General features: G+C 42.6%; 1 protein-coding gene across 23 annotated transcripts in view; it reads right to left on the bottom strand.

Moving 5' to 3' along the window:
* The window catches only part of MAGI1 (membrane associated guanylate kinase, WW and PDZ domain containing 1), a 623,501-nt gene that overhangs the window by 24,992 nt on the left and 578,356 nt on the right, over positions 1–20,153 (bottom strand). For 12 of the 23 annotated variants that reach the window (XM_032648635.1, XM_032648638.1, XM_032648637.1 and 9 more), the window contains 4 exons: positions 11,167–11,383; positions 7,219–7,302; positions 4,289–4,380; positions 2,179–2,371 (listed from right to left, as the gene is read on the bottom strand). In XM_032648635.1, the coding sequence (XP_032504526.1) occupies positions 2,179–2,371; positions 4,289–4,380; positions 7,219–7,302; positions 11,167–11,383 (586 nt within the window). The remainder of the gene's footprint in view (positions 1–2,178; positions 2,372–4,288; positions 4,381–7,218; positions 7,303–11,166; positions 11,384–20,153) is intronic. The other 11 variants (XM_032648644.1, XM_032648646.1, XM_032648648.1 and 8 more) reach the window with 1 other exon arrangement.

Below are 20,153 nucleotides of genomic sequence, written 5' to 3'. Positions count from 1 at the left end.
GGGATTCCTGACAACACCTGTCAGAGGTATACTTCGCTTCTCTTCCTCGCTTCCAGATGTCAATGATCTACTCTGATCACACAATTGGATACATTAGCCTCCCTCAGAATTCGTTTGATCAAATTTCAGTTTTATTGCTTTCTCAAGTGACAGGGTAAAGCACTCCTAAATAGCCACCGTAGTAGGTGGGAGCGACTTGGTTTTCATGTCAACAGCAAAATATGTGTTCAGGTTTTGGATAGGACTACTAAATTTATTCCCCAAAGCATCTCCTTTCACAGATTTCATTTCTAGTGTGGTAAATATACAGAACATAAACCTTACTATTTTGACCATTTTAGGTGTACAGTTCAGTGGCATTAAGCACAGAAGCACTGTTATGCAGCCATCCCCACCATCCATCTCCAGAACCCTTTCATTTTCCAGAACTGAAATTCTGTACCCATTAAACACTAACTAATCACTCTCCCCTCCCCAGCCCCTGGTACAGCCAGCATTCTACATTCTGTCTCTATGACTCGACTACTCGAGGTACCTCATGGAAGTGGCAGCATATAACATCTGTCCTTTTGTGACTGGCTTATTTCCCTTAGCCTTATGTCTTTTCAAAGACTGAACATGCCTTTAACCCAGATCTTAAATACCCCAATACATCTGAAACAAACAAAAATCACATTGCTCTACTATTTTTATTTGGACCAGTGAAGTCAGAAAGTTTTCATCTCATCTCAAAAGCCATTTCTGATTGCTGCTACTGGTTGCGTGGGATACTACGTTAAGATCCTGAGGCCATAAATGAGCTCTAGGGACGTAAGTGATTAACACTCTTTTCATGGCTGCAACAGGTAGGGCTCTCACACTGGAATCTGACATCTTAATTCTTTTGTAATTAATTATATACCATTTAAATGAGCCCTATAAATTTTTTTTGGGGGGGCCATGCCAGGAGGCATATGGGATCTTAGTTCCCCAACCAGGGATCGAACCCATGTCGCCTGCAATGGAAGCGAGGAGTCTCAACCAGTGGACTGCCAGGGAAGTCCCTATGAGTTATTTTTTTTGTTTGTTTTTAAAACAAGATGACAGTTGATTTTATCTGATAAAACAGGTGTTTCACTAGTATTACAGCTATGGAGAATTCCTAATATTTCACGTCATCCTGCTTCAATAATTCAACTGATACCACATGGAATCTGCCTCTTCTGCATTCTGGGTTCTGTCTTGAATACCTGGAGGCAGGGGCTGCAGGCAAACATGGTGAATGAATGGGAAGGGCAGACACTTACCCAATACTGCCTCAAAATGGCAGATTCTGATACGGAAGTGAACCACGATGCCCAAGGATGGCAAGAAGGGAAGGCTAAACTCAGCAGACAGTTGGAGGAAGGAGGGAATTTCTGAGGGTTTTACAGATAAGGTTATCTTTGAGTTGGGCCTGGAAGGATGTATACGAATTTGAGTTGCAGGAGGAAGGACTGAAACATGACCTAGAACTGGCCAGCTCTACAACTTGCTTATAGTGAAAATGTAAAAAATTAAAATAGTTTAATACATATGACTGTCAACAACAGAGCAGCTTTTTTATGAGCTTATTTAGCAGTGCAAACCTAATTTTTGCTCTCTTAATTTGAAGCTACAATTCTCCTAACCTCTTTTGTTGAGAATTCCCATCAAGTGAAGAGAATGACTAAGTTCTGTTTAGCAAGGGGATGGAGGGAGGTAACATATATTCAACTAGGCTTCTTCTAAAAGCCTTTGCTGAACATGTACGGATGGCACATTAAAGTGCTTTACTTTTTTTTTTTTTTTTGCGGTACGTGGGCCTCTCACTGATGTGGCCTCTCCCGCCACGGAGCACAGGCTCCGGACTCGCAGGCTCAGGGGCTATGGCTCACGGGCCCAGCCGCTCCGCGGCATGTGGGATCCTCCCGGACTGGGCACGAACCTGTGTCCCCTGCATCGGCAGGCGGACTCTCAACCACTGTGCCACCAGGGAAGCCCCATTAAAGTGCTTTTAAGTGACAGTAGTTTTGAAGGGTTCCATCTGGAAATTCTGAGCTTAATCACATTCATAAACATTTGCTAAAATACATGCTTGAGGAGACGGACACAGGAAAGGGGCCTCTTCTGTGCATAAAGTGACAAGGCACTGTCTAAAGGGATGAATGAAAAACATACCTGCAAACACCACTTTACGCCGCACCGTGAGATTGACGTGACCTTGCTTGGCGGCTTGTTGCATAAGCTGGACCACAAGCTGGTGTGATTTGCCAATGACTGGTGTCCCATCCACACAGATTAATTCATCCCCAGACCTCAGGCGGCTGTCTGTATCAGCAGCACCCAGTGGTACGATGTGACCGATATAAATCTGTTGAGTAATTGGACAATGGATGAAACACTGACCTTTTGGTTTACTATTACAGGCACACCTCGGGGATATTGCAGGTTCGGTTCCAGACCACCGCAATAAAGCTAATGTCACCACAAAACAAGTGACATGAGTTTTTTGGTTTCCCAGTGCACATAAAATTATGTTTACACTATACTGTAGTCTTAAGTATGCAATAGCATTATGTCTAAAAAAAAGTACATACCTTAATTTAAAAAATACTTTATTGTTAAAAATGCTAACCATCATCTGACAATGTAGGGCTGCCATCAAACTTCAATTTGTAAAAAAATGTACTATCTGTAAAGCACAATAAAATGAGGTTTGCCTGTAAAATGATGGCCTTCACAACCTCTGAAAACAATTCAGTTCATTCATTCATGTCTGCATCCATGCCACAAACCCTTACTGAGCGCCCACTGGGTACCAGGTGCTGTGCTAGGTGATACAATAATTCTTAAATGGAAAAAATAACTTTTTCTTGTTTAGTACCCTGACATTTATTTATCTGTGGTTTGCTGACTCATTGTTTCTTCCCCTTTGCAAAAATAAATCATTTTACTCCCTTCATTGGCAAAAACTTTTCCCCCTCTTCTATCCACCTAAGAGGCCTCTGTTCAGAAAACTCTACTAATTATAATAGTCCATACAACTTTGCTTTAAAGGTCAGCATGTGCCTAGCAAAAGGGAATGCATGATAAGTGGTGTTAAATGAAGGGATGAATCAAGCCAAGTCTGGTTGGGCATCCCTATTTTCATAGTCTATAGCACCTGCATGCAGAGCAGGTCTTTATATTTCGTGTCTTGCTGTTGTTATACTTTAGCTAAAATATTGTGCCTTGCTTGCCTTCTCTCTAGATAATGATGCTACAGTGACCTTTACATGGCATTTATCATTTACAAAGAACTTTGACAGAAGAGTGCTTAAGAACATGGACTCTGGAATCACACCCTTTCCAGTCCCTCCATTTACTAGCTCTGCGATGCCAGGCAGGTTCATTAACCTTTCTGTGTCTTTATTTCATGATTGAAAAATGGGACAGATTCATAGATTTGATGGATACACGAGAAGAATGGGTGTTAGAAGCCTTTAGCATAGCACCTGGCACATAGTAAGCACTCAAGAAACAACAGCTATTTTTACTGTGATGAGGAAATGAACGATACTTATCTTTAGTTCTCTTTTCCCCTTTCAAAAGAATCCTGTGATGTTCTCCTCAATTTATTCTAAAGATGAGGCCTGGAGAGGTTAAATGTCTCCTGGTCCTTGTTCAGGGTTCTTTCCCTAATTTTGTAAAGAGCGTGGTCCTACTTTCTCTAACCTTTCATAATGCCTTGTCAAGCGCTCTCTGTCCTAGCTACTCAATATACAAAGCCAACTAGCTGCTGGCAGATTTAACAGAATTGGCCAGAAGGATCAGGCCACTGTATTCCCAGTTGATGTCTATTCCTATTTTGCTTTTCGGTTCCCTTCTCTCTGATGGGGAGCTCCAGACGCTGCAGCTGCCGCTTTCCACAAACACAAACACACACTTTTTAGAAAGGATCTAGTCCCTTCTTTATCAAGAAAGAAAGAGTTCACAAAATCCAAAGAATAACCCCCAGTGCTTAAGATGAAACAGTCAGGGAATATATATATATATATATATAATTATAATTATATTTATATACAACTGAATCACTTTGCTGTACAACAGAAATTAGTACAACATTGTAAATCAACTATACTCCAATAAAATTTAAAAAAAAAAGACGAAACAGGGGTGCACCTGGCGGGACTCAAATCTTGGTGATTTGTCACTGCTGCCAATTTGCCTTGAAGTCTTAGAAAACTGCACAGGGTGGTGCGGGGTAGGGTGGGATGGGGGGCAAGGGGCAGGGAGACAAAAGACTCACAGGTTCCCCTGGTTCATTGCCACCCAGAATCCTAAATCCAAATCCAGTCTCTTTTCTCCAGAGGAAGATGTCCTGTTCTTGATAATCTGGAACTGCAGAGAGGGATGAGGAAGAGAGAGATTATTTCTCGGATAAAAGGAATCAGAGCCCTAAGGCGAACACCGTTAACAGGACCGATACTGATGGTGTTTGAGCAGATGACAGCGTTCCAATACACACAAGTAAACAAAATAATCTGGACGGGTGCAATAACAGAGGACACTGGGTGAAAGTAAATGGTAGGAATAGTCATTGAGCCTTAAGATTTTTTTCAAAGGACTAATCACTGTTTGATAATTCCTAATCAAGCCATTGTCCCTGAGGAAGGCTGCAGTCAGCACTCACCACTCTCCTGGGTATTGGTGCAAGGGGAATTAAATAAATTAAACTCATCAGGCTCTGCCTCGCAAAGTGGGTGCCCACGTCTGAGGAAGGAGCTCATGCTGTCAGAGCGACCTCTGAAGTACAGGTTGGCTCTGAGGATTTAGAAGACCTGTTAAGTGCCTGATGCTATCAACTAGAAGATGAAAGAAAACAGCTCGAGGTACAAAGTGTTCTCAATTAAAAAAAAGAAAATCACTTCTTTTTTCCCTTAAAGTAATCAAGACTAGCAAAGCCAAGAATATGACATGTTAGATCATTTTTGCCAAAAGAGTTACTCTCAAACATCCTAATATTTCCAAATTTATAAAATTTACTATGATTTCACTGCTATTATGAAAAAGTAGTCAGCCTTCTATATCCTTAAGATCACTGGTGAGAACAAAACTGTCCTATATCTATGAGCCATATTTCATCACTAAAATAAGTGCTTTATTCCAGTATTTGCCTATAATATTTCACCACTATAAGTATTCATTTATTATCTAACAGCTTGATATTTTACTTTTAAAATTCAGTAATAGTCCAGGGCTTTCAAATGGAAATCTCATTTTTTAAAAAAGTATTTTCCTTAAGAACACGCTTACTGTACATGAGATTGTCCTATATAACACTCTGTTACTTAACTAAAGTAATAAAAAAAAGGGTTACTTCTATTTAATTCTTACTTAATATTTTAGTGTTTAAGTAGTATGTTTTACAGTCTGTAAAATGACAAATCTTTTATTTAAAGAAAAAATATATAATTTAGTGGCCATGAATCCTAAAGGAGATTTTCAAATACTGTTCTGCAGAATTTCTGGTTTCTTTAATTCCTTGGCTTTGGGGCTGAAGGAGTTGCGTATGTACTGAGAACTTAATTCCCATCTTCTCTGATTTTGTACAGTGGAATAGGGAAGAAGGAGGTGGTTGTTTAGACTTCAAGCTAGCGAGAGATGTCCCCTTTTCGGGACTCACCCACGAGCTTAAAATGTATGCCGAGAGAGAAGAAACTAAATGAACACGTAAGCACCAGTCAGAGGAGTCTGAATCGAATATTCGTGCTTGAGCTATCTTAATGCCGTGCTTTCAAGGGAGCTTCTTATCCAATGCTTTTTTCTTATAATTGCTGAGGCTAAGCTGTAAGATGCCATGGTACATGGAGTTAGGCTACAGCACGGGACACAATTCGAGAATGGTATTTTCTTCAACATGCTAAAGGTAACAATATTTTCTTTCTGTTTGAGTAGCTGGCTATTGTTTCAAGAGCCTCATTGAAACAACAAATTAAATCAGGTTGCGTCTCCGTCGTCTTTGGTTCACTCAAGCTGGAGGATTATTACCAAAACAGACCATGGGTGCTTTCCAGCCAGCACTAGGTTCTTGGCAGAGTCTGCTTGAAATCTGATGAGCCCTTCTGTGAACAAGGGAAAGACCTCTGCAGAGACCTCCAGCTCAGACCAATTTTTTCTGCAGCAACATTTAACACAGGAACACCTGCCCATCCTACAGTGTAACCAAATGTAGCAAGTTTCTGCATTTTATTGCTCAGTTAGGAGTAAGCCACCATGGGATGGGCAATTATGGCCAACAGACTTAGGCTTATCATACAGTTCAGTCCATTGGAAAAAAAATTGTTCCTCTGAGAATTAATAAACAGACGGCAAATTTATTTAAAAAGCTTCCTGTTGAAAATGAAGCTGCCCAATGACAGACACCAAGGATGTAGAAGATGCCAATGATGAGCCTTTCAGGAAAACACACAAACACAGATGTGTTAAAAGAAAGTCTTTTGGTTCTTGAACTTGGGCATCTCGACAATTATATTCTACGAACCAAATGCCATGTTCTAAATATATAACTTTGGTGATCAATCAGTACTGAAACATATTAGAGAATTATAGAATGATGTTTCTCTTCTTTGTCCTCTGCTGTCCCTTCTTAGCAAGGACACTAAAGTTTCTAAACTATTCCCCCCAAACATTTTTTGTTCTTTTCTTTATTTCAGGCAGATTTTATTAGAATTAAGTTTTCAAGAGGCAGCAGGGTAGAACCATCTTTCTGATATTACTATCACCAACCCCCGCTTCTTTTGAGACTACATCAAGAAGAGCTAAGAAATCTCATCCAGCTCTCTTCACTTCTAAGCCCCCTGGTACAGGGACAATCAGAGCAGCTCAATTTCCTTTGGTAATTCCAACCAATGACCCAATAAAGCAGTCAAAAGACTTCCTTTGATAATTAGAAACAAATGGAATCACCATGTTTTGCAGAGAACTCCCCTGGCGTCTTCTATTACTTACAGACACACAACACCATTTGCAGACTTGGTTAAAAAATGCCCATCACTTTTAATTTCATCTTGTCTTTGCTCTAGCCTTGGTCAATAAAAGCACCCCAAACACTTCTGTTCATGGCATCCCTCTTTCTTCCCTCCTTTTTCTGAGTTTCTTTCTAGCCCCCTAGACCAATGGGAACATCAAACAGGATGAATAATAATGGAGAAATGAAAGTTTTCAGCAGATCCTTACTCTGACATTCTCCAAAATTCGTGGAATTGATTTCTTTGTCTCTTTCACCCTTGCTCAATCCCGATGCAGGCGAAGGTGACATAGCTGGAATAGTAATGTCACAATTTTGCAAAGCTGAATGTATGTGTTTTCTCTTAGTTCATTTTAATTTAGTTTTGATTGATAAGGAAGGTGCAGTTAAGCTTTCACAATAAAGGTCAAGGCTGCTGTGGATTTTAAAGACTATGGTTTGATTCTTTTTTTTTTCCCACTGTACTTCTCTTGTTCAAAAGCTAGAATTTACAACTGTACCGCCGAGAATTTCACAGAACTAACCTTTACCATCTTAGACTCTTCCTATTTAATTATACCCTGAAGTACCCATTCTCTTATGACCTTGTTTGAATCATGTCATGAACCTGAGATTTGTTCTAACCCCTTATTTCCTTTCGAAAAAATTTAAGCATACTTTTGTCACAGCCACATTACTGTGTTTATTTAAATAGTATCAAGTTCCTGTGGGATTATTTCTTGGGCTAAAACCTGTTCAGATGACTTCTAGGGCAGTTCAACCGAAACAGTCTTTTGTTTAGTGACACAAATCATCAGATCTGGCCAAGAGCTGAACAAATACACAAATAAGAACTGTCATAATAGCTCTAAAATCTAGACGTACACCCAAGCTCCTTAAACTATGATAAGGAGCTGTACACCAATTCCCGACCATTAAGCATGTCTCTCTCGAGGGACACGTGTACACTGGTTAAAATGACAGCTTTGTCATTTTTCTTTCCCAACTCTTTTGTGAACAGGCAAAGTTTGAACTGCAAGCTTTAGATTTGTTTCACAGTAAACACTAGTGGGTGACTAGCTGCTCTTCCTGAACACTTATAAATAAGATTGCATCGATGCACATTTTTAAAAGATGTACACAACTGGCATGTTATCTAGAGAAAAAACAAACAGGCAACATGGCTTTTAAAGGACTTCCAAGCATGCTTTCTCTTTTTTTTTAATACCTCTCGGGTTTTTTTGAATTTATTTTATTATTTTTAATACAGCAGGTTCTTATTAGTTATTTATTTATACATATTAGTGTATATATGTCAATCCCAATCTCCCAGTTAATCCACCACCACCACCCATGCAGTTCTTAATTGAACACTTAAGCTCTTCAGAGGGATTTATTAACACATCTGTAATTCAGATTGATTCAACTGGACACTGCTGTTTTGGACAGACGGCCATATCGAGAATGCTATATTTTGCACGGTATTCAGACCATGTGAAGGAACTGGATCAGAGACTTTGTTAAGAATCTTCACATTGTCCTTTACAATAAAATGAAACATGAGGAAAATATATTTTCCCAAAACAGGGGGATAAATTAAGGGTACAATTAAGATGTTACCTGCTGACTTTTAATTTTCGTGGTTTTTTCCTGGAGTACTTTGCTCGTTTTAATATGTCTTGGGGAGAGGGGCAGGGAATCACATCTAATGAGGCTACATGCTTTACTTTTTCATTTTTTTCCAAAAGACAAGATAAAAAAACAGCCTAAGGGAATGGCAGAACCTGATCTGGGATAAAGCCAAATACTGATTAAAAGACAAGATAAAAAAAAAAAAAAAGACAAGATTGACATAGTTCATTCATAGGTACTGTGAAAAAAGAAAATCTGTGACAGATACTGAATAATTATCATGGAGGGAAAAGTCTCATCGTTATCCTGATTTAGTGGTGAGGAAGAAATCTATGTGAATTTTAACATCGGTCAGGTTGCTACAATCACTCAATTCTGGAGCGTCTAATCAGCAAAAAGCCTGATTCTCATTTGTGCCGCTAGATCCTGTTGCTTAGATGTTCGAGAAAGTTAAGGCCTACACTGGCACCATTACAAATATCTCAGTCTGCCTCTCATTCAATGCTTAGAGCAGCTGGCTGTGGCAGAATGACATATTTTTCTTATTTTTTTTCTGGTGAAAACTTTTTTAAAAAATGGATTAAATACCAAATTCTGAAGAAATACTGCTTCCATCAAGGTAAAAATGCCATCTGAGCTACAGCCTCCTATTCTTTGGGTGCGTTAGAATTGTCTGTCAATCCACGAAGCCCGCACCAGCACTTCAGAACCTGATTTACTTTATCGCAAAAAGATTCACACATGGGAAACTCAGTCATAAATGTGTACTCTACTGAGAAAAGCAGGGGCATAGTCAACAAAGCAGTTATCTCCACTCAACTGAAGTTGGGTCACTGATTGGAGGACCTGCATGATTAAAGAGAAATGCGAAGGGAATGTGAAAATATTCCTCTTTGGAAAACATTTCTTCCATGAAATCATTCCAATTAGTGAGAAGACACAGTGAGAACAGACACCAGGTTCATGCTTAGCAACTACTGCTTACAAGGGATGTTCCAAATGGAACTTCATTTCCTTGGCCCGGAGTGAGGTGTACTCAGGGGTCTTTCTAGTCTAGGGACTAAATAAACCCCTTCTCAAGTGATCAGGCTTTGCCAGCACAGTGAAGCCTTAGTCAAACAGCCTACTTAATTCCACGCACTATGGTAGTAAGAAGGCAATGATTTCTCTTCCTTGAAGAGGAAAAGCACAGAGGGAGCCTCGGTGACTTCTAGAACTTGATCATCACCAAGACTCCAGTCATCCCTCGTGCCTCCTAAATGCTGACTTGCACCCAGCAGTGTGGGCCACTTTCCTTCTCAGGCAGGGATGCTGTTCTCACTCCCCTGTTTGGTTTGGGTCACAGAGGAGTGGCTCTAGCCAGCAAGTAAAATGCTTCACAGCCAAGTCCAAGGGGGTGGGTGGGGGGCTTCAGTGTCCCCCCCACTCCCCCACCCCACCCCCCCTGCCTCGGCCCTCCACGGGGCTTTGCTAAGAGAACCACAGGTGTGGCTCCAAATGAAACCTGTGCTGAGGGGGCTGGGGACCAAGAGGAAAGGCAGAATGCTTCTCTCCTCCAGTTTGAATCTGACCCTTCAGCAAACCCACCTCCTCCCTCATTAATCATTCTCTCCTATCCTATGACAAAAAGGGAAAATGAAGTGCATGTTTTTCATAGAGGCTTCGTCCCAACCAATCATACTCAGAAGAAAAGGTCAGTGAGAGCAACCGCCAAAATAAGCAAACAAAAATGGCCCATTTGTATCCCCGAAGATGAAAGCATTTTAGGAACTCTGATTGGTAACAGTAAGATAAGTGAATATTGTTTACAGTGAATAGTTTTTGGAAATCATTTCATAATAAAAAGTAAAACATTAAATGTGAAGGGATTACTCGGTTTATAACAGCCCAAAAGGTACTATGTATGACATCACTAGGTCATATTTTTCAAAAAGGTGAAGGTAAAGGAACATACTTAACCACAGTATAAATGATTAAACCACAAACCACTCACTACTCTTTTTTTTTCTTTTTAAGGGGAATGTTTAGAAAGACTGATAATGTTTAAAAAAAAATTACCAGTATTCTTAAAAACCAAGACCACTAAGAAAGCATTTAATTTCTTCTCATTACTCCTGCAATCCAAACCAATCGTATTTATGTTCTATTGTATATCAGAGCTGTTTCACAAGACAAGAACTCAGAGGAGGCCACCATCTCCATATAGGGAAGAATTAATGGGGCAGCAGCACTTATCGGCCACTTCTTTTTGTTTTTTTTTTTTTTTTGGCCACTTCTTTTAATGGAGAGGAAAAATAAATCAATTTTACCCAGGCCCTTCATCTGATGACCATCCATGACTACCCCACCTGCCCAAACAGAAGACGTAACGGGGCCTCAGTGAATATCCAGCAGATTCTATCACTGCTCTGAGATGCTGTCACCTCTCACCTGGATTTACCTCTCTCCTGTTCACACACTGACAATCTATTCTCAATAAGCCTCAAGAAGAGAGTTGGAGCCCTGCGGCGGAGTCCAGGGCAGACAGGAGCCAGGGTGCTACTCACGTCGGTTTTCATACATGCTCCTGGACTGGGCCCAGATTTTAAAAGGATCTGGTTTTTTCTGCCCAGAGCTGTCAGTCTGATCTGGAGCCGGGGCCTCGGCGGGTGGGAACTCGGGTAGCACCTGTGTGCCGTGGCCGGGAGAGGCTGTGTGCAGGCTTCGGTGGCTGGCAGCGCTGTGCTGGGAGCTATTCTGGCTGTCTTTTCTTTCCAGTGGTTGCTGAAAGGAAGTGAGTGAGAGGGGCAAGAAGAGATTATTATTGGTTCCCGGAGTGGGTGTTTTCCATCAGCTTGTTTTTGTTCAGCACTTCTGCACTTCACACATACATAAATTTATCAACAACATTTTGGCTTCCACCTTCGGCTCATTCTGAATGCAGGTAAATCCGCTGGGGACTGGCAGACAGATAGAGGGGTGGACCAGACAGAAGGACATCATGGTAAACCATACCGCTTTCAGGGCTGGAGCAGAAAACAAATCCAATTTCCATCACAGGTTCTCAGCTAAGTCACTGGGCTCATTTATTACGAAATGTACTCGTTTTAACATCTTCATTTTTAAACCAAACATGTGACACAGAATACCATGCGTGGTTTAAGTGGAAAGCTAGAATATCCAGAAGAAATAGGATCAGGGCTAAAAATGCTCCTTGGGACTCCACATTTTCCCTTTTTCAGTAGTAAAATACCCAACTTCTTGCTAAGGATTTACCATCAGTCCTGCTAGCCTGTAAGAAACGTGGATCAGATCTTTAAAAAATCATGCCTAGCATTATGTGTGCACTTGTACTTACAAGTATATAAAAAACTATTATCTGAAGAGCTTTCATAATTCTTAGTGAATCAGTTTTGCAGACATCGCATTACACCTCTTGATCTCCTGATACTACTGTTGGTTGAAAACCAAGATCCCATTTTATATATGGGTTGACCTCGGGGGATCAGCCTTCTTAGATTTGCAACTTGTCCAAACTCTGAGTAGTAAAGGCAAAGAATTTCATTTCAATTTCAGTAGAATAAGTAGGAGGTTCCTGCTCCTTAAATTCTGCTCAGCTAAAGACCCTTCCCATTTTAGGAGATGCTCTTTGTTGGAAGAGCCATTGAATCAACAGCAAAATCTAGTCGGAGGAAAATTACTGCATGGGAAATAAAATAATTTCAGCTCTTATTTTCTCCAATGAAAGATGTGATAAGCCCAGGTGTTTAGTTCCCCCCATTCAAAAGAAAAATCCTGCAGTCCTGTCTCTCACACAACAGACACCATGTCACTACACTTAACTTTTTCAGAGCATTGTAAAGGGGCATCTCCGGCCTGTCTTACAGATCCTGTATAGCTTATGATTTCTGAGTAGTATATAAGATCTCTGACCTAGACATTCTAGTTCCCTAAAGCTCTTTATAGTGTCAAAATCTTGCCCTCAGTCTTGCAATCAGTCCTATCATACCATTCTTCCTTATTCTCTCCCCCAGGTAGCCTCCATCTTCCATTCACATCTCCGTGGAAATTTCCAAGGTCCCGTTCATTTACTTCTCAGGTCCCTCTACTCCTTCCCTTCCAGTCCTTGCTTTGAAGTAAGCATTGAAGTAAGGCCAAGGAGGACAAAAACTTCATTTTCCCTTGACTGTTCAGATCACAGATCTGAAGGTAGGTTTTAGCAAGGATTCAAAGTCGAAAATTGGGCATGTATTTCATGAAGGTAAGATAGACCCTTTAAGATTATACTTGATGTGCCTGCGGGAGAAATGTGAGGACCATATTCTAAACTAGCAAAGAGGTCTTGGGAACCAGCTATATGAGGGGCTTAATTCACTCAGACTCAAGGGGACAACATACTCTGGGTGAAGAGGTCAGGAAAACACACTGATGTTTGGACAGGGACAACCATCCCCGTTACCCCACATCACCAGCGTTCCCTTCTGAGGATCAAGGGCTCCGCTCAGCCTTGGATGCATCCGCATTCCGAAGACTTGGGACAGAACCTGGTTCTGCCAACTTCCAACAGGGTCCTCCCCAAAGTGAATTCGGCTCTCAGGGCCAGCTATCCCCTTTCTATTCCCTAAGAAGGTCAAAACCTGCCTTCTTGCTTCCCCTGGAGACACGCTGAAGATTTTCAGAGTCAGAAAGACATTAACGAAGGATACGATCCCCATTCCCTTTTGCACGAGCGTGGGAATTTGTTTTCCTCTTCACCGCGGTCTTTCTAAGGGTCTCCATGATAAACAAGCATGTGTAGTGTACACACCTCAGCATGAATAGAAAAAAAGATGGGCTCTGGGTGGGTTTTCTCCCTCTTATACTTTCCTGTACTGCCTACTTCTTATTTTTATAATGTACAGAGAATGTTTTTTTATAATCAAGACCAAATGTAAAGCTGTTTTCATTTAGAAATGAACCTTGGTAAGGAGAATTAATGGGACTGTTACTTTCTGTTTTTTACATTTTGGTAGTGTTTTGTGTCCGCTCTCCTCTTGGAAGGGCAGGAAGAAGATATTTTAAAAGTGAAAGCAAATAATTCAATAGATGAAGGGCCTCTGGATTAACCATGAGAGTTTCATCCTTCTCTTCAAATGACCACCCTCGCCTGGTTTTTCAGATGAGTAGCAAATGCTAGATGTGGGGTCGGTCCATTGACACTGAGTTCATTTCACGGTTAGAGTCAGTCTCTGACCATGGAAGCTCCAGTCTCCTTCGTGCAGAGGTTCCTCTTCACAAAGCCTCACCAGGACCCTGTGAGCCGCACTGTGGGATTACCTGAGGGCAACCACCACAATCTTCTTCTTCTTCCTTTCCTGGGGATACTCGGTGACCTCTTGAAATGTAACCTCTTCCAATCACTGCCTCTTCCTGAACAGGAGAGAAATACCTTACCGGCAACCCTGTCCCACTGAGAGAGTCTGGACCTTTCTCCAGCAGCGAATGCACAGGTGCTTTTACAGACACGCCCACAAATGCATGCACACAGACTCTGTATGCCACCTCAGGGGGTTCCAAGACCCTTCGATGGCTGTCCCAGTGTAACAAATCTGACACAGAGGACCTGGAAATCTCAAGTTTAAATGAAGAGACAGCTTCACCATAACCAGAGGGTGCAAATGAAGTTTACCAGAAATGGCTTGGGCCATTTAAAAACTTTTATCCCCTTTTCTCACCTTCCCCATAAAGGACGCATTTAGGTCCAATTTATCACAAAATGACAGATACAGTCTGGACAGAGTCTACAAACTGCCTCTCCATCAAACTGCACCTCTGCATCCCCTTTGAATGCCACCTAAACTTTGCTCCTAAATTTGGAAAATAAAAGTACAGCAGCATCCTGAGAATATGCTCTAGAAACTAGGCCACCGCTAACCCATCACTAAATGGCATATTCTAACCCACCCTCACGGGCTAAACACATGAGCATCTGGAAACTTTTTGGATTTTTCCCTGATAAGATTTAACCTCGCTTTATGTTTCCTCTCAAGTTCAATTATGAAAATGACTTAATTTGAAAATGCATTCTGTATTTAGTATCCTGGTACCTAAGCTTTTTGAAGCTATGTTCTGTGTGTGTAGAAAAGTTCAAAATATGCCTTTTTATTTTCTGAGAACACGTTAATTAGATATGACATTATCTTTTATTTGGTTAGGGTCCAGAACTGTCCAGGAGAAAAGCCATGTTTATATAGCTCTCAACTTAAAGTCACCTCATATGCCTTTTCAGCAGTCTGGATTCCCTCCCAGAAGACTTGGGCCATGAGGACAAATTCACTTCGGAACACAGGATCTGACTTGCACCAAATGTGGTTGTCTCTCACCTCATTTTTCTAGGTGAGAAACTGGCCCTCAAATAAGCATTAATAAAGATACACTTTCAAGTCTGTTAAAGTAACTCTATGCATGCTAAGAACATGGCTGGCGCAATCCATCAATGATAGCACATATAGAATGGCCCCTCTTAAGTAACCTGCAATACATTTATTCCCTCATCCAATAAATACACACTGATCACCTGCTATGAGCCAGATTCTGAAAAATACAATGTGTAAGAAAGAGATAGTGCCTGAGAATTTGTACCTACGTATCTAGGTGTGTGTGTGTGTGTGTGTGTGTATGTGGAGATGGAATATTAATCAAATAATAATGACAGACTGATGACAACACACTGCAGTGTCCTTAAGGTAAGTAATAAGGAGAAGCCTCTGGAAGAACATTCCATTAATGGAAACAGCATGTGCCAAGTCTGCAAAGCAAAAGTGAGCTTGGCCTGTTTGGAGAGCAGAGAGGTAGCTAGTGTGGCACAGCAGCGGGTGGCGTGGCTTGAGAGGAACTTGGGGACCAAATAATGCAAGGGCCTTGCGGGCTACTTTAAGGAGTTTGGGTTTCACTCTTAGTTCTGGGGAGGAGGAATCCATTAGTGAATTTAAAGCACGGATGTGCCAGGAGCCAACTTATTTCCAGAAAGTTTGGTCTGGCTACTGTCTGGAGAATAGGTTGATGTGGGTGGGAGTAAAAGCAGAGAGCCAGTCAGGAAGCTACTGTGCAGACCAGGTGAGGGACCCGGGGTGGCTTATACAAGGAGAAAAGCTATGACCAGGGGAAGGGACAAGTAAAGTCAAAAGATATTTTGGTGCCAGATTTGATAGGCATTGCTGAAAGGCTGCATGGGGGAAAGGAGGAGTAAGAAAAGGGGAAGGGGGGAGGGGGAGGAGGAAGGGAAAGGGGAAGGGGGAAGGGGAAAGGGAAAGGGGAAGGGGAAGGGGGAAAGGAAAGGGGAAGGGGGAAGGGGGAAAGGGGAAGGGGGAAGGAGGAAAGGGGAAAGGGGAAAGGGGAAAGGGGAAAGGGGGAACGGGGAAGGGGAAGGGGAAGGGGAAGGGGAAAGGGGAAGGGGAAGGGGAAGGGGGAAGGGCGAAGGGGAAGGGGAAGGGGGAAGGGCGAAGGGGGAAGGGGGAAGGGAAGGAGGAAGAAGGGGGAAGGAGGAAGAAGGGGAAAGGGGAAGGGGAAGGGGAAGGGGGAAGGGGAAGGGGAAGGGGGGAAAGGGGAAGGGGAAGGGGAGAAAGGGGAAGGGGAAGGGGGAAGGGGAAGGGGGAAGGGGAAGGGGGAAGGGGAAGGGGGAAGGGGAAGGGGGAAGGGGAAGGGGGAAGGGGGAAGGGGAAGGGGAAGGGGGAAGGGGGAAGGGGAAGGGTGGAAAGAGGAAGGGGGAAGGGGAAAGGGGGAAGGGAAGGAGGAAGGAGGAAGGGGAAAGGGGAAGGGGAAGGGGGAAGGGGAAGGGGAAAGGGGGAAGGGAAGGAGGAAGGAGGAAGGGGGAAGGGGAAGGGCGAAGGGGAAGGGGGAAGGGGAAGGGGGAAGGGGAAGGGGAAGGGGGGAATGGGGAAGGGGAAGGGGGAAGGGGGAAGGGGAAGGGGGAAGGGGGAAGGGGAAGGGGAAGGGGAAGGGGAAGGGGAAGGGGAAGGGGGAAGGGGGAGGGGAAGGGGAAGGGGAAGGGGAAGGGGAAGGGGAAGGGGAAGGGGAAGGGGGAAGGGGGAAGCGGGAGGGAGGAGGAGTTCTCAGAAACACAACTATCCGCCTCCAGCTTGAATAACGCTTGGAAAGGAGGACCATATATTGAGCTGAGTATCTCCAACACTAGCTGTTGTCACTGTGTGGATATTTTTGAAGCAAGATTTTTACTTCTGAGTATCAAATCAGGGCCAACTAGGAAAAAAGAAATGATTTCAATTTTGAAAACTCCACAGAAATCCTTGGCCACATCTGGCTGTGAACTTGTGTCATAAGACCATGTAAAACAAAACTGCACCAACCTTCCTAAAACAAATGATTTCCATATTACTGACAGGCCAGAGAAAGTGGGAAGATGCAATGGATTTTATAAATGGAAATGGGGAAAAAAGTCAGCTCATTAGTATTTCACAGAATGATTTCAAAACGGAGGTACTTATAAAGTGAGCTGAAAATATTTGCTCGGAAGAGCAAATGAATACAGACAGCACTTAGCTTAAATGATGAAAAGAATTCATGTGGCTTAAAAATGACAAATCAATCCATTTTTAAGGCAAAATTATTTACAGTTCATGTATCTGCCAAGACTAAAGGCCGCTGCAGAGATTTATACGGACAACAGGGAAAAACTACAAGTGCTGGTGAGGTATCGGGCCAATGCCATTAAAGGTTGCGTGAAAATCAGTCTCAAACGCAAGCCAAAGCAGAGGATGGTCCTTCTTTTTGTCTCTTTCTTTTATCATTTATGGGTCTAAGTCAAATGATTTCTTCCAAAAGGCAAGAAAGAGGAGTTAATGGAGAAGAAAAGGAAAGTTCTGATTGGATATGAAAATGAATTTCACTTCATAGTGAATGTTTTTTTTTTTTTTGGTACGCGGGCCTCTCACTGTTGTGGCCTCTCCAGTTGCGGAGCACAGGCTCCGGACGCGCAGGCTCAGCGGCCATGGCTCACGGGCCCAGCCGCTCCGCGGCATGTGGGATCTTCCCAGACCGGGGCACGAACCCGTGTCCCCTGCATCGGCAGGCGGACTCTCAACCACTGCGCCACCAGGGAAGCCCCCATAGTGAATGTTTTAATGGACTCTAATACAACAGAAAATTCTATTTTTTAAGGCTCCAAAGGGCCGAGGGTATGAGCTGCTGTGAGCAGCGAGAGGCAAGGAGACTTACTTAAGTAACTCTAGGCCTTCTCCCATCTACTACTTTCACTGCTTCTCCTTGTAGCTTGGAGCTTTGGTGGGTTGTGCTATGCCCTGGATCTGGGACTAGTGGCATTGGGGTGCTAAGGCCACCAGGAGAGTTTGAGAAAGAGGCAGCATTCAGGATGATTCAGGCCGGGGTCACTTACTGTGCACGTTGTCTAAGATCTCTCCCTCGTATTTCTTAATGACTAGTTGTCAGCTATGTCCTTAGCATCCCTTCCACGGGAAAGGGACAGAGGACCATGGAACAGAAACCTGTCACTGTTGCTACCTTTCAGCTTGCTGCATTTGCTGAGGACACTTCCTTGCCCATCACTTGGTGTCCTCTATATGAAAACTTTATGTGAGAACTCTTTTTTTTTTTAAAGTGTTTATTTATTTGGCTGCATCGGGTCTTAGTTGTGGCATACAGGCTGTTCATTGCGGCACGCGGGCTTCTCTCTAGTTGTAGCGTATGGGTTCTTTCTTCTCTAGTTGTGGCACACAGGCTCCAGAGTGCATAGGCTCTGTAGTTTGGAGCACGCGGGCTCTCTAGTTGAGGTGCGTGAGCTCAGTAGTTGTGGCTCACGGGCCCAGCCGCCCCGCGGCATGTGGGATCTGAGTTCCCCAACCAGGGATCAAACCTGGGTCCCCTGCACTGGAAGGCGGGTTCTTTACCACTGGACCACCAGGGAAGTCCCTGTGAGAACTTTTTTAGGAACTAGGAAAACACTGTCTCCTTAGTGAACATGTTATGCTTTTTTTTTTGATCTGAAAATAAAAGCTAAGTAAATAATGTGGTTACCTATGCTGCGTAGGCTGCTGGGGAACTTGGAAGAATTCCATAGCTCTATCACAGTATCTAACTCAATTTTTTTATAGCTTTTTATGTCTTTGGATGACTACTTCACTTAAGTTATTATCATTAAGAGCTGAATGAGTTTTATTATGTGAGTACTTGTTTTATGTTATATTTCTGCTTTGTTACCTTTTGAAAGTATATGCTCATCATACTTTAGGCCTCATGAGGAGGGTCTGTACCGATCTGCCTATTTATCTTTCCCCAGTTGTATGAGGACATGAATGTTTTCTGTTTTAGTTCCTGTTGTATACTAGCGCTGGGTCTGGCATGCAGGAGATACCCAATAAATATCTGTTGATGGAACAAATGCATAAAAAAATTTTAGTGATTTGTGACAATGAATCCTTTTTTTGAAAGGAGCAATCAATAAATCATTTATAAGCTCCAAGAAGAAGGGCACCATCTTATTTATTATATCATTTCCAATGGCTCACACCAAACCTGACACTTAGTAGTTTTTCAACACCAACTTGCTGAATGGAAGGATGAATGGATGAGTGGATAAAAGAGAAATGCACGGATCGATGAATGGATATATGGTGGATGGACAGATGGATAAATGGACAAATGGACAGAGGAAAGAAGGGAGCAAAGGAAGCAATAGTTGGGAAATGAACTAGTGAGAAAACCTGGGTGAATACTGACTTAGAATTCAGGGTTTGGCGGGATATTTAGAGCTTTCAATGCTCACACGCAAAATCCTCGCGTGTAATTTCGACCAAGAGTCTCCGTTAAACACGTTTCCAGTCAGGATGATTAAAGTGGACCACCGAACCATTTTCCCAGTGAGGCCTAAAACCTGACAGCAAATATGTCTTATTTTTGTCTCTGCCATTTGGCAGAAAAATCCCTGATGCTATGGATGTCCAGGTATTAAATTAGTTAAATTTTATTAAGACACTGCCATTGTCCCCCTTGAGTATTTAAACCATAAATTTAACATGTACACTAAATCTAGCAGGTGAAATGGCTGCTTGAGAGTAAGTTATAGAGGCTATTCAGGAGGAGAAACGAGATCAAAAAGAGAAGTCCTGTTCTAATAAAAACCCAACTACTTAATTATTCAAAACCTTTATAGGAAAAAAAAGATATGAGGGCAAAGGAAGCTGTCAGTCACGTGAGCAAGCCAACAATTGCAGGAGTCTCTAAGAATAAAGAACAGACCTGGTCCTGGGTTCAAACGGTATATCTCAGAGCTAATGGTAACTCTCAGCGTATCACAACCCAGGCACAATCGGTGTGCATTTCATTCCGTAGCCCACCTGGCCCTGCCTGTCATCATAGGAGTGACTTTCCGGAACCACGTCATCCAGCTTCCCCATGGATTCCCTCCGACCCTACCAGAACAATCCCATCATCATCTGTCTCTCTAGCAGGACCTCATCAAATTTCAAACTGGGAAAGGGAAACAGCTTTCAACCCACCTGTGCAGAACTCCCACTGATCACAGATGTTCGCAAGGGTCCAC

Source organism: Phocoena sinus, chromosome 11 (assembly GCF_008692025.1).
Source record: "Phocoena sinus isolate mPhoSin1 chromosome 11, mPhoSin1.pri, whole genome shotgun sequence".
In the NCBI taxonomy this organism is placed as follows: Eukaryota; Metazoa; Chordata; class Mammalia; order Artiodactyla; family Phocoenidae; genus Phocoena; species Phocoena sinus.
This window is presented reverse-complemented; position numbering and strand designations above follow the sequence as displayed.